This window comes from Schistocerca cancellata, chromosome 4 (genome assembly GCF_023864275.1).
Source record: "Schistocerca cancellata isolate TAMUIC-IGC-003103 chromosome 4, iqSchCanc2.1, whole genome shotgun sequence".
NCBI classification, from domain to species: domain Eukaryota; kingdom Metazoa; phylum Arthropoda; class Insecta; order Orthoptera; family Acrididae; genus Schistocerca; species Schistocerca cancellata.
In genome coordinates, this window is record NC_064629.1 from 502,229,965 (window position 1) to 502,243,173 (window position 13,209).

The 13,209-nt window shown below is 43.3% G+C and overlaps 1 protein-coding gene across 2 annotated transcripts in view; it reads left to right on the forward strand.

Annotated features, from left to right (window-relative positions):
• Positions 1 to 13,209, forward strand: part of LOC126183723 (thrombospondin type-1 domain-containing protein 7A-like) — a 1,149,604-nt gene that overhangs the window by 655,825 nt on the left and 480,570 nt on the right. For both annotated transcript variants that reach the window (XM_049925914.1, XM_049925915.1), the window contains one exon: positions 7,572 to 7,705. In XM_049925914.1, coding sequence (XP_049781871.1) covers positions 7,572 to 7,705 — 134 coding nt within the window. The remainder of the gene's footprint in view (positions 1 to 7,571; positions 7,706 to 13,209) is intronic.

Here is a 13,209-nt window from a genome sequence, read left to right on the forward strand (position 1 = left end):
GAAAAACGTACAGAAATGATGTTAAAAGTGTTCGATTTCGAAACCGTTCGGAATATGGCATATGTCCTTAAAGTTTTTTGTTCAGAATGAGTAATAGTATCACCTTTCACAACATCTAAATTTCCTCCTGACTTACCCTGTGTAGTGACACGACTGTACAGTGGAGATAACTTTCATGAGATACTGATATATTGACACAAGGTTGACAATCACATTTAGCATTTTCAGTAACCATACTTTTTGTGAAACGATTTACTGAGAGCTATTTTGCAGTTTTTAATACCGTGTTGGCATGTTATTTATCAGCAGCTTAAGAAGTAATTCACTGAGGAAGTGGATTATCCTTGAATATAACTGAGCGAAACGTGTACTAACATACTATCGCTGAAAGCGTTGTTCTGAGTATGACCGTAGGAACAGGCACATGTTAGCCGTAAGCTACTGTTGAACAGTACCACCACAATTTGAAGTGTGTGTTTTGACTTTATAGGTACTTTAATGGTTCTCTTTAACATATTCTATGTCTGGCGACGTTGGAATCAAACATTAGGACTTGATCCTAACAAGCGAGCCGACGCCATGGTAGCATACATCCTCGTCGAATCCAGTAAATCAGAAAGTCCAGTCAGCAAATATGATGCATGAAAATTTTAAATAATTCAGTTAAACTACAGGTTGTCAGAAGATTTAAAAAAAACATGATCTGGACTAAGAGGCAATGTCAACATTTCTTTATCTTGGGAAAAATATTTCGGCGAATTAGATTTTCACTGTACGACTCTTTTAGAGAAGGATGTTTTACGGACCACTGTGGAGTGGGATGATACAAGTCATCTACCTCGGTAGTTTGTCTTAACAAATACCGTGATTGGTGAGACTAGAAACGTGAGGTGGTAAAAAGAATGAAAGACATGGCGTATCAGATGTTTCCTAAAACTACGAGAGAAGATAGTCTAATCTTTCATGAGACTCAGCAGAAGACTGCTCGTGGGCTCTGGTGAAATGACTATCGGACATAACTGATAGAATTGATATGAAACTCAGATGTGTCTTGCATGAGCCGCTTGCAAAAAGCGTGTGCTGCCCGGCGTGCCCATTGACTATGAATGGTGAAGTCTTGCGTCCACTACACCATACACTAGCACAGACGAGTAGAAGTCTGCCTGTTAACTTCAAAAGCTGTAACCATTTAACATGTACGAAAAGCGGCTCTCAAACTAAAAAATATGGAATGGGTAACAATTTTATACAACAGTAACTTACTGCAATAAAGTTTCAAGTTCTTAAATAATATAAATATAGTATGCCACGTTATCCGTAAACTGGTAACCATAAAAAAATTCACTGTGACCCAAAATAAATGATCCGTCAGGAAAAGAAGAAATTGCACTTTGTATGTATTCCCCTTTAGCAGCTGGTGGAATTGTCACACTAAAGTGGACGTATGTAATTAAATATTACTAATTAAAATTTATGAATGATTTGACTACACTATGTTCAACCAGTAAATCACATAATTAAATACCGCATAATTAGGTCCTCATTGTCTAAATGGGCTGCTCAAATAAAAATCATATTACAGTGTCATTAAAGTTGAATAATAAGTCTTTTGGGGAATGGATGGCGAAACAACTGTCATTTACTATTGCAAGACCATTATCGCTTTCGCATGAACGTATTTACAGAAATCATGTAAGAGATAATTCGAGATGGCCGAATCTTGCCAAAATGATGTCAAAATGTCTTTACCACTACGTCAACTAGCAACGTAAAATATGTTATTTATGCCTAGTACGAGATCGAGCACAAAATTCCGCATCATATTGTGTTTTACATGTCCTAAATACGCTAAGGTTTGAAAAATACAAACAACGTCTACCAAAATTACTCTACACGTCTTCAGCGATTGAGATGACAAAGTGACAGGATACCTTGCTTGGCTTTCGGGAGGGTGGAGGTTTAAATCTCCGGTCGCCATTTCACATTAGTTCTCCCATGGTTTTCCTGGATCACGTAAGCCGAATGTTAGTATGTTTTCTTTGAAGGTACATGATAAATTCCTTCTCCATCCTTTCCCAATTAGAGCCTCAGCTCCGTCTAGAACGACCCGTCGTCGACGGGATGTTACACTTTAACTACTCCGTTCCTTCTAAAGTGTTGTGGGTTGGCAGGAGAGCCAACACCGGTATGAGAGGAAGCCGAAAGGCACGCGTTTTAGCTCACGCAGGCTGGCGTGAGGTCTGGAACAGGACAAGGAAATTAGACTGTAGAAAAAACTGACGTAGCTGGTGGAATACTTAACTTTAATCCATAAATGGTGAACGTCGCTCTTGACGGCACATGTTTTACACCATAAATAGTAACTGGTAATGGCGCCTTACTAGGTCGTAGCAAATGACGTAGCTGAAGGCTATGCTAACTATCGTCTCGGCAAATGAGAGCGTAATTTGTCAGTGAACCATCGCTAGCAAAGTCGGTTGTACCACTGGGGCGAGTGCTAGGAAGTCTCTCTAGACCTGCCGTGTGGCGGCGCTCGGTCTGCAATCACTGATAGTGGCGACACGCGGGTCCGACGTATACTAACGGACCGCGGCCGATTTAAAGGCTACCACCTAGCAAGTGTGGTGTCTGGCGGTAACACCACATCAAGTATTTTTCCATCGACAATTTCCTTTAACTACAATTATGGGTGAAAATCATACCGTTCAAAATCTAGTTGCCAAAGAGATTTGCTTAACAATTTGTGTTATTACCCAGCTTTCCCATCGTCAAAGTACCTTTATGGACAGGCGCTGTGATCTGATGAGAAATGATGTATTTCCTTTTTACAATCTAAATTTCTTCTCAATTCTTTTTCTATCCACTTGGTCCATAATTCCTGCATTAACCTGTTACTGTTTACGCATTCATTAATCGACAAGCAGAAGGGAGGCGTGCTGGGGTAGTCCGTACAGTTGCGTATAGTCACTGCACCAGGGTAGCGTAGTGGTTAGTGCATATATTAAGCAGCAGGATTCTCGCGTTCGAATCCCGCCCTTACTTTCAGTCTGCATATACAGGGTGTTACAAAAAGGTACGGTCAAACTTTCAGGAAACATTCCTCACACACAAATGAAGAAAAGATGTTATGTGGACATGTGTCCGGAAACGCTTAATTTCCATGTTAGAGCTCATTTTAGTTTCGTCCACCTACGCTCAATGGAGCACGTTATCATGATTTCATACGGGATACTCTACCTGTGCTGCTAGACATGTGCCTTTACAAATACGACACAACATGTGGTTCATGCACGATGGAGCTCCTGCACATTTCAGTCGAAGTGTTCGTACGCTTCTCAACAACAGATTCGGTGACCGATGGATTGGTAGAGGCGGACCAATTCCATGGCCTCCACGCTCTCCTGAGCTCAACCCTCTTGATTTTCATTTATGGGGGCATTTGAAAGCTCTTGTCTACGTAACCCCGGTACCAAATATAGAGACTCTTCGTGCTCGTACTGTGGACGGCTGTGATACAATACGCCATTCTCCAGGGCTGCATCAGCGCATCAGGGATTCCATGCGACGGAGGGTGGATGCATGTATCCTCGCTAACGGAGGACATTTTGAACATTTCCTGTAACAAAGTGTTTGAAGTCACGCTGGTACATTCTGTTGCTGTGTGTTTCCATTCCATGATTAATGTGATTTGAAGAGGAGTAATAAAATGAGCTCTAACATGGAAAGTAAGCGTTTCCGGACACATGTCCACATAACATATTTTCTTTCTTTGTGTGTGAGGAATGTTTCCCGAAAGTTTGGCCGTATCTTTTGGTAACACCCTGTATACATCACTGATATTTGAGAATTGGAAAGACCTCTGGAAATATATACACTGAAGAGCCAAAGAAACTGCTACACCTGCCTAATATCACTTAGGGCCCCCGCGAGCACGCAGAAATGCCACAACACGACGTGTAATGGTCTCGACTAATGTCTGAAGTAGTGCTGGAGGGAACTGACAGCATGAATCCTGCAGGGCTTTCCATAAATCCGTAAAAGTATGAGGGAGTGCGATCTTTTCTGAACGGACGTTGCAAGTCATCTCAGATATGCTCAATAAAGTTCATGTCGGAGGAGTTTGGTGACCAGCGGAAGTGGAGCTACTCGTAGCAATTCTGGACGTGTGGGGTGTCGCATTGTCCTGCTGGAATTGCCCAAGTCCGTCGGAATGCACAATGGACATGAATGGATGCAGATGATCAGATAGTATGCTTACGTACGTGTCACCTGTCAGAGTCGTATCTAGACGTATCAGGGGTCCCATGTCACTCCTACAGCACACGCCCCACATCGTTCCAGAGCCTCCACCAGCTTGAAATGTCCCTTGTTGACATGCAGGTTACGTGGTTCAAATGGTTCAAATGGCTCTGAGCACTATGGGACTCAACATCTTAGGTCATAAGTCCCCTAGAACTTAGAACTACTGAAACCTAACTAACCTAAGGACATCACACACACCCATGCCCGAGGCAGGATTCGAACCTGCGACCGTAGCAGTCCCGCGGTTCCGGACTGCAGCGCCAGAACCGCACGGTTACGTGGATTCATGAGGTTGTCTTCATAACCGTACACGTCTATCCGCTCGGAACAATTTGAAACGAGACTCGTCCGACCTGGCAACATGTCTCCAGTCATCTACAGTTCAATGTCGTTGTTGACGGGGCCACCTCGGAGATGCTGTGTCCCATCGCTGGTCCGTTGACTATGGCATCACATTAAAACTCACTTAAATCTTGATAAACTGCCATTGTAGCAGCACACACTTGTTGTCTTATATAGGCTTTGCCGACCGCAGTGCCGTATTCTGCCTGCTTACATATCTCTGTATTTGAATACGCATGCCTATATCAGTTTCTTTGGCGCTTCAAAGTAGTTTCATTTTATTAATTAGAATACTGTTTGCATCCTGGAAAATATCTATGCTAGATGAAATAGACTTCGCTTTTTTAATGCAACGTTACCGCCTTTTGTCTACACGTTTCTATGCTGTTTCGTATCTGCAGTGGAGTGATGAATACGGGTCTCATCTACAATGACAAATAGGCTTACAGAATCAGTTTGCTTCCTTTTTAAATATCCCAAATATTCTCAAGAAATTCTATGCATTGGCTTCTGATTAACTTTCAGCAAATGCAGCATCCGTGCTGCACCAAACCATTTCCCAGCTAACTCTCCGTGTAAATCGGACAGTATTCTTTCTTATGATAAGCCAGTAGTGTCAGCTGTTGCATAAACTTTTAATCACCAATCGTAAAATTACTAAGTGAGCACTTTCTCCGTTTTCACATATGTGGTTGGAGTTATCAAGAGAAGTACATCAATGTTTGAATACAGCGGCCCTTTCTTAACCATTAAAAATTAAGGAAGAGGTTCTTTACAGATCTTCACCAGTTGTGGATGACCATCCATTGGACAGAAATCGTCCTAAACAAAACAATTTCAGGATGGCAGTGTATAACAATTTATACAGGATGATTCAAAAGTAAAGGTACACACTTCGTGGGTGTAATATATGTATCAAAATAAGAGAAAAATTTTAAATGAAGTTCTGTCTGAAATTGTTTAATTTCAGGGCTATGCATCAGAGTATGGATCACAAATGCAACATAAACAACCCAAAATTAGTTCTTCTTAGTAGGCAACGACACGAAGGGACCCGAAATTCAATACATCTACGTACTGTACATTGACTCCAGAACATGTTCAAAATGAAGTCCATGTAGCCAAAGACGGTGACGTGCTCGACGTCTTTCCACTGTAGGAATGTTGCAGGCTCTGTTCATCTCATTCTGTATAGTTGCACAGCCGTTTCCAGTTTGCTGCTGTATTTGTGAAACGTTATCAGCTGCAACACCATACATGAACTCCTTGAGACACCCCAAAGCTAGAAGTCCAGGGGCTTACGATCCAAAGATCTGGCAGGCCAAGCAACTGGTCCTGCACGACCTATCTACTGGGATAAGCAACACTGAGATACTCTCTTGCCTCCCAACTAAAATGTGCAGTGGCGCCGTCGTGCATAAACCGTACTCTGGGTCCTGTAGCGAGTGGGACATCATGAAACAGACCTCCCAATTCATGTTCCATAAACTGTCTATACACTCTGCCAGTCCGAATCTGTGAATCTGCACGCAGTCCAAGTAACTGACTGTCCACTATACCACACCAAATATTCACTGATATGCAAGGATTCTCATACGCCCACACGTCATGTTATGAACGTTCACGATTCACGATACCCGTAGGATGGCAGTATCCGGCGACCAAACAGTGTATTATCAGCATGGCATTCGAGTAACCACTGACAGAAATTCTGCTATTAGGTTAGTCTACAGATGTCAGCTCCTGTACCGTCTGCAGGTGAAACGGGTGAAACTGCTGTTTCTGAAAATGGTTCAAATGGCTCTGAGCACTATGGGACTCAACTGCTGTGGTCATAAGTCCCCTAGAACTTAGAACTATTTAAACCTAACTAACCTAAGGACATCACACACATCCATGCCCGAGGCAGGATTCGAACCTGCGATCGTAGCGGTCGTACGGTTACAGACTGTAGCGCCTTTAACCGCTCGGCCACTCCGGCAGGCGCTGTTTCTGAAACAGGCACTATAGAGTTAATTGAGCTTCCCCTACATTCGCATTTACATGGCAGATACTTCTGGTGGGATCTTCGCCTACAATTTCCAGAATGTTTTCAACACCCACTCCATCCAGTTCAGGCCGACCTAACCGTGGCGCACCACGAATGCCATATTTCCTTAAACGTCTCTCCACAGCTGTCAAAGTCTGGTGCTTTGGTACTCTTCTGTTTGGAAACATGCGGCTTAAAGGAGGCACATATCCGCGTATTCACCGTTTGATTGCGCCATCGTACCGTATACAATGACTGCAGTCTATGCACTAACGACAGAATGGCTGTACGTCTGGTGTCGCTGCACTACGACAGCACCATAGAGTACAATGGACTACACCGAAGTCAAGTAGACATGAACATTTTCTGCCGGACTCTATCCAGCTGTGTAGAGGGGTGTACAAAGCAACATCAGTCAATATACGAGACAAACGAACACGACACGCAAAAGGCCTGTACTGTTCCATGGTATGCCTACCATAAATGGCATGATGCACCATAACTCTGAAGTAAATCAGTTTCAGAAAAAACTTTATTTCACATTTTGCTCTTATTTCGATGCATGTATTACACCCAAGAAATTTGTACAGTTACTTCTGAATCAGCCTGTATATTCGTACGAAACCCACACAAGAGGATTGCTTCAAGACGTTGTACAAACATAACTTCTCAACTGTTAAAGTTGACACTTGATTTACGTTATTGCGCAATATAAAAAGTCATTATTATGTATCCCAACCTCGTTCCACACCAAAAAAAGTTCCACTTGTTCTGATATGTAGCTTGCTCGGAGAAAGCATTGCCTTTCACTAAATGACTCTCTTGAGATTCGCAAAACTAACTGGCAAGGCGTTATTTACTATAAACCAGTGATAACTGAGTGTGTTCCATGCTGCAGGTTACAACGCCGGAGATACAGGTGCGTCGGCGGGAGGTGGTGCGGTTAGGCCACGGATTGGGCCGCCCCTGTCCTCGTCTCATCGAGCGCCGCATCAACACTGACCCAGAACACCTGCCCGTCTGCGCCGAGACGTAAGTCGTGCAATGGCACACTTCCTACCTTGTTGCATTATGGCACCTCTCTCGTGGTTTAAAGCTACTAGCAATACATTCTGAGTATTATACACGCTGAATCACCTAAAACCGGCACCACAAACACTGCGGAAATGAGAAGAGCTGTCGATGAGCGGTTTATATAAAATGAACTGGTAGTCAAGAGCTCACATTTTTAGCCAACAGACAGATTCCAATAATACTCAGAAACTTTATTTGTTGTACAAACATACACTTTTTTAAATGTAACAACGCCTATTGACATTAACAGACTACGAGTAGGGTAAATTAGAATGTCAGTGGTGTTCGTTACAGGATTCTAGTGCGACTCGTTTACAAGGTGTCGTATTTTGAAAAGTTTCTACCCAACATTTGTTTGTGCCATTCAACTTGCGTAGTTGATAGGTAGAATGTTATCATCTTTGATTACAGTGTGCTTGTGTGTTTCTTGAGCGCATTGTGACTTGCTAGTCAGTTAGTGTGAGACAGTCCTAGCAGTAGGTCGTGAGTGAGAAAAAGCCGACATGCTCCTGATGTATGCAGAGTGTAGCAAGAATGCATTTCGTTCTTGCACGGTGTATGTTGCAAGCTATCCCAACAGATGTCAACCATGTCGGCAATTATTTATCAACCTCTTCGACCAGTTACGTGAAAGTGGTAGTATAACATCTATACAACGCAACAGAAGGAAACAAGTGTCTACAGAAGAGGGGGAAACTAATGTACTTACTGCTGTTGCAGTTGATCCGCACATTATCTCCCGCGCAATCGCACGAGGAAGTGGCATGTGTCAGGCAAGGATCCTACGCATTCTCCATCGATATAGGTTCCATACGTATCGTGTCTCTCTCCATCAAGAGGTGCATGGAAACGATTATGAGAATCGTGGTACCTTCTGTTCAGGGTAGCAAGACAGGATACTTCTGATGTATCATGTATCTTGTTTAGTGATGAAGCAACATTTACCGATTACGGCTAGGTAAACCGCCGAAACGTGCACTATTTCTCTGTTCACAATCCCCGTTGGCTTCTTCAGGTGGAACGTCGGCGTCCATGGAGTGTAAACGTGTGGTGTGGGGTAGTGAACCATCAACTCATAGGTCCGTGTTTCGTGGACAGGATACTGAACGCGCATAAGTATGCAACCCCCTAACAGACCATCTTCCACGGATGCCAAAGACGTTCCTTTGCAGACTAGGAGGAACCTGTGCAACATGATAGCTGTCCACCCCACAGTGCACGAATTACTCCAGCATGTCTTCATGAATTGTTTCCAAATCGGTGGGTTGGATACAGTATACCTGTACCAGGCCGATCCTTACCCCGGATTTGACGAGTGTAGACTTTTGTTTTGGGGATAGTTGGAATACGCTATCTACAAGGACATTCCAATTACACCCTATGATACTCAACGACGTATTACTGCAGAGTGCTTGTCCATCTTCGCTGAAGTGCTAGTATGTGTGTTGCAGTAGCTCCATACCAAACTGGAAGCGTGTATTGCCGGTGAAGTGGTCATTTTGAACAGAACCTGTGATTGTCAACCGTCTCGTTACTGGTCAGAATCCAAATAACTATTGTACGCACATGTGTCGTCTTTAGTGTGTTCTACCACAGGTATTGTACAAGTGTCAGTGTAGGAACTTTTCAAAATATAATACCTCGTAAACGACTCGCACTAGAACCCTGCAACAAACACCACTGATATTCTGATTTACCCTACTTGTGATTAGTTAAGGTCAACAGCCATCGTTCCATTTATAAAAGTGTATGTTTTCACAAAAAGTGCACTTCCTAATTATTATTACAATCCGTTGGTTGGCTAAAAATATGTGTCCCTGACTACCAATCCATTCTGTGAAAACCTCGTATCACCTACACTTCCCCTTTGCGCAACACTTGTGGTATAAGTTTTAGGTGAATCACATTGTTGTAGCAATAAATTGCTGATAAGGTCTTTTTATATGACAATAAATTCTGCATAACGACGAGAACATGAGCATTCTGCACTGTGCATGTGCACGAAAATAATGTATGTGCAGAAGCAGCTATACGCGATACGCACCTGCTACAATCACAGACAACAATAAAAACGGCTCATGCGTGCGAGTGCAAGTTAGTAGTTGACAACATCCTTTTTGCAATGTTATCATCTACTTAAGGCTTTTAAGAGTTCTTCGAGCCGAATGTAATGCAGCAGTATTAACTAGTGATGATTTTTTCTCATACAGGACACCTCGCAATCGTGAAATTAAAACTACATACTTAATACTAAGTACGAGGGTGTGTTGAAAAGTAATGCCTCCGAAATTTTTGTACGAAAACTCTTAAAGCCTTTTAGATAAAACAAACTGCGTTAATGCCCTACAACTATATTCTTCGTGTCGACATACTTATTTCTCAATATAGTCACCCTGCCGACGAACACATTTCTCCCAACGAGAGACCAATTCGTTGATCGGTCATCGTAATTTTTTTTTTCTGATCCACGACCTCACTTCAGCTTTCACTGCTTCATCACTATCAATTTGAAGTCCTCTGAGGTGTTCTTTGAATTTTGGAAACAGATAAAAATCTGATGGGGCCAAGTCGGAAGTCAGTGGAGGATGATCGGTGTTGTTACGGATGTCACAGCACTCATGTGGTCTGACATTGTCATGCTGCAATAGAGGGTTCTCCATGTGTAGACGAACACTTCGAATTCGGAACTCCATTACAACACGTTGTTTCACACGCATCAACATAGTTACATTATACACCGTCATCTTACACGCTGCAATTCTGAACCTTCTAACGGCAGAGGGCTGCAAATATGTAGACACGAAGAATAAAATATAGAAGATTGGTAGCGTTTGTTTTACCTAAAAACTTTAAAAGTTTTCACACAAAAAACTCGGAGGCATTACTTTTCAGCATGTCCTCGTCTCTCTTACTTTGCCTTACTTAAAAAAGTAACACGGTATGGTATTCTTCTAAAAGAAATGTAGACTACGTGAAAACAGAAGTGTAGCTCCCAGACAACATGGTCGGATGCCAATGCAACTTCATACGTGTAAGGTCGGCGAGTATATAAATGATTGGAGTTTCAAGAATAGGTAGAATATCCACTAGACGGCATTACTGTTGTTTGAGTTTGGTGTCATTACCAGGCTTTGTAATGTATGTATGGGGCATGAAATGCGTCACATGTTGAGTGATCACTGAGAAGGACATGCAGACGGCACGTATTCGTACGAGATAGCATTATCAGCACCTGAGACAGTTTGAAAGGGAGCTCATCGGGGGTTCTCATTTGATACACCAATGTTGGACAGCATAGGAACATGAGGGCAGGAATAATGGTCGACAAGGCTCTGGTCGACCACGCCTAACCACTATAATGGAAGGTCGCTGTAGTGTGCATCAAGTGCGTCGTAAGCTTTTCACAGCTGCACCTGCCTTCCGAGAAGAAGTAATGGACACTCTGTGTTGTGTACATAGTTCCGCGTAGTCAGCACGTACACAACTTTCCCACTAGAGCGCGCCCCACTAAGCACAACAGCACAGGCGCAGCGCTCGTCCGTCTCCGCACTACAAGATGGCGCTGCCATAGAGACGGACCAAATTCTGCTTCCGCCGATCTGCGTGTTAATATGTAACGCAGCCAATGAGATTGCTGCTAACATAGAACCTTTTCTCCTCACGGATCACTCTCACGTAGTGATACATGAACGCGCTTGGTATTATAACGAGTGTACAGACCTCCGATTAGTCAGTCTGCGTTTGTCTGCACCAGTCTGTACCAGTCTGCATTAGTATGTACCAGTCTGTACGAGTCCTACATTTGTCCGTACCAGTCTATAGTCAAGTTTCAGTCTGCGCCTAATAAGATTACCATATTCTCGTACATAGTCATGAAGATAAATGTATAGACACTTTTGTCAAGTATCAGAGATATATGTGAGAATAAGATTAACGTACGAATACCAAAGGAACTTCAGATTGTCAATTTTGGTCACCATCAATCTGCTGCTCTAAGTGTGCAAGTGGCATTTCTATCTTCTGACCTAACGGCAGAGGATAGACACGCCACGATAAGACCACGAGACATTTTGCTGACACTCGCCTACTTCGTTAGAGCGACAAGTCAAATAATCTGATGATGTGTTTACCGAAGGTCTTACAGTACGCACACCACATTCTGCACCATTCTGTGCCATCCTGCACCATTCTTCGGACTGTAGCAGCAGACGCATTAGAGAATTACCGTTACATGCGAAAGCTGCCGTTAACACAACAACAAAAACTACTGCGTCTGTAGTGATGCCGTGACCGGGATGTATGGACTGCAGGTAAATGGTGCCGCACTGTGTTCAGCGATCAGTGGCGCTTCTGCATTACGCCGAACGACAATCGTCAGCGTGTATGGTGGCGACCTGGGAAAGGTGCCATTCTTCCAGTGATTTGGAAAGGTACAGAAGTGTTACTACTGGCGTCATGGAGTGGAAAGCCATCGTGTATGACTCCAGTTCGCGGCTGGTAGTGACTGACGAATATCTGACGCCAGAAAAGGTACATCATAGACATCCTGTGTCCGCGTGTGTTACTTCTCATGCGACAGTATCGTGATATCATTTTCAAAACGACAACGCTCTTCCACAAAAGAAACGTGTCTCTATGAACTTACTGCTTGATATTGAGATACTCCAGTGGCCAGCATGATCCCTAGATCTAACGCATCGCCACTTCGTGCACCAAGTCTTCATGGAGGCGACTGAAGGATTTTTCCATGTTGATGTTTCAAGCTTTCGGCAATAGCGTAGAAGAAAACTGTGGTGATGTGAACAGTGGTCTTGCGACGGTATCTAACATTTACTGCGTGAGTAGTACCTCATTTTCCGGAGATCGCAGATGTATTCATATTTGCGCGAATATCAGACTGTCAGTTACTGTTCAATCTCAGAGAGATGTAACTTATTCATCTTTAAGATTTTCTGACACCCCGCCATTTTCTGGAGCATCTCTTACACAAAGGACATACCAGTAACAGCCTTCCAAATTTCCAGCTTAAGGATTTTCCCCTCATGCGGTCCTTTGCTAACGAACATGGCTCACCTGGAGTGGCCGTGGCAACCCGCCCGGCAGCGTTCTATCAGCCCCGGAGCCTCACAGCCTCGCAAACAAATTCATCTTACCTCTTACTAATTGCAGAGGGCCGATTAGGTCACCTACATACGCCTAATGTTACAGTCTGGAAACAAGTGAGTCGAAAGTTTTTTCGAAATTCTTCAAACAACCCAGTTTTATTCGTAGGATGTCTCAGGCACAAAGCAGAAATAATTCTCGTCAGAAGGTCCTCTTCATGTGTTACGTGTGCAAGAAAATCCAAATCATCCCTTAAGAAATCGAGTGGGCTCTGATCAAGCGAACGATCTAGTCCCGAATTAGGACCTCCTCTTGCATGGAGATTCAGTCTGATATCTTCTGTAAACATCGCCAGTTCT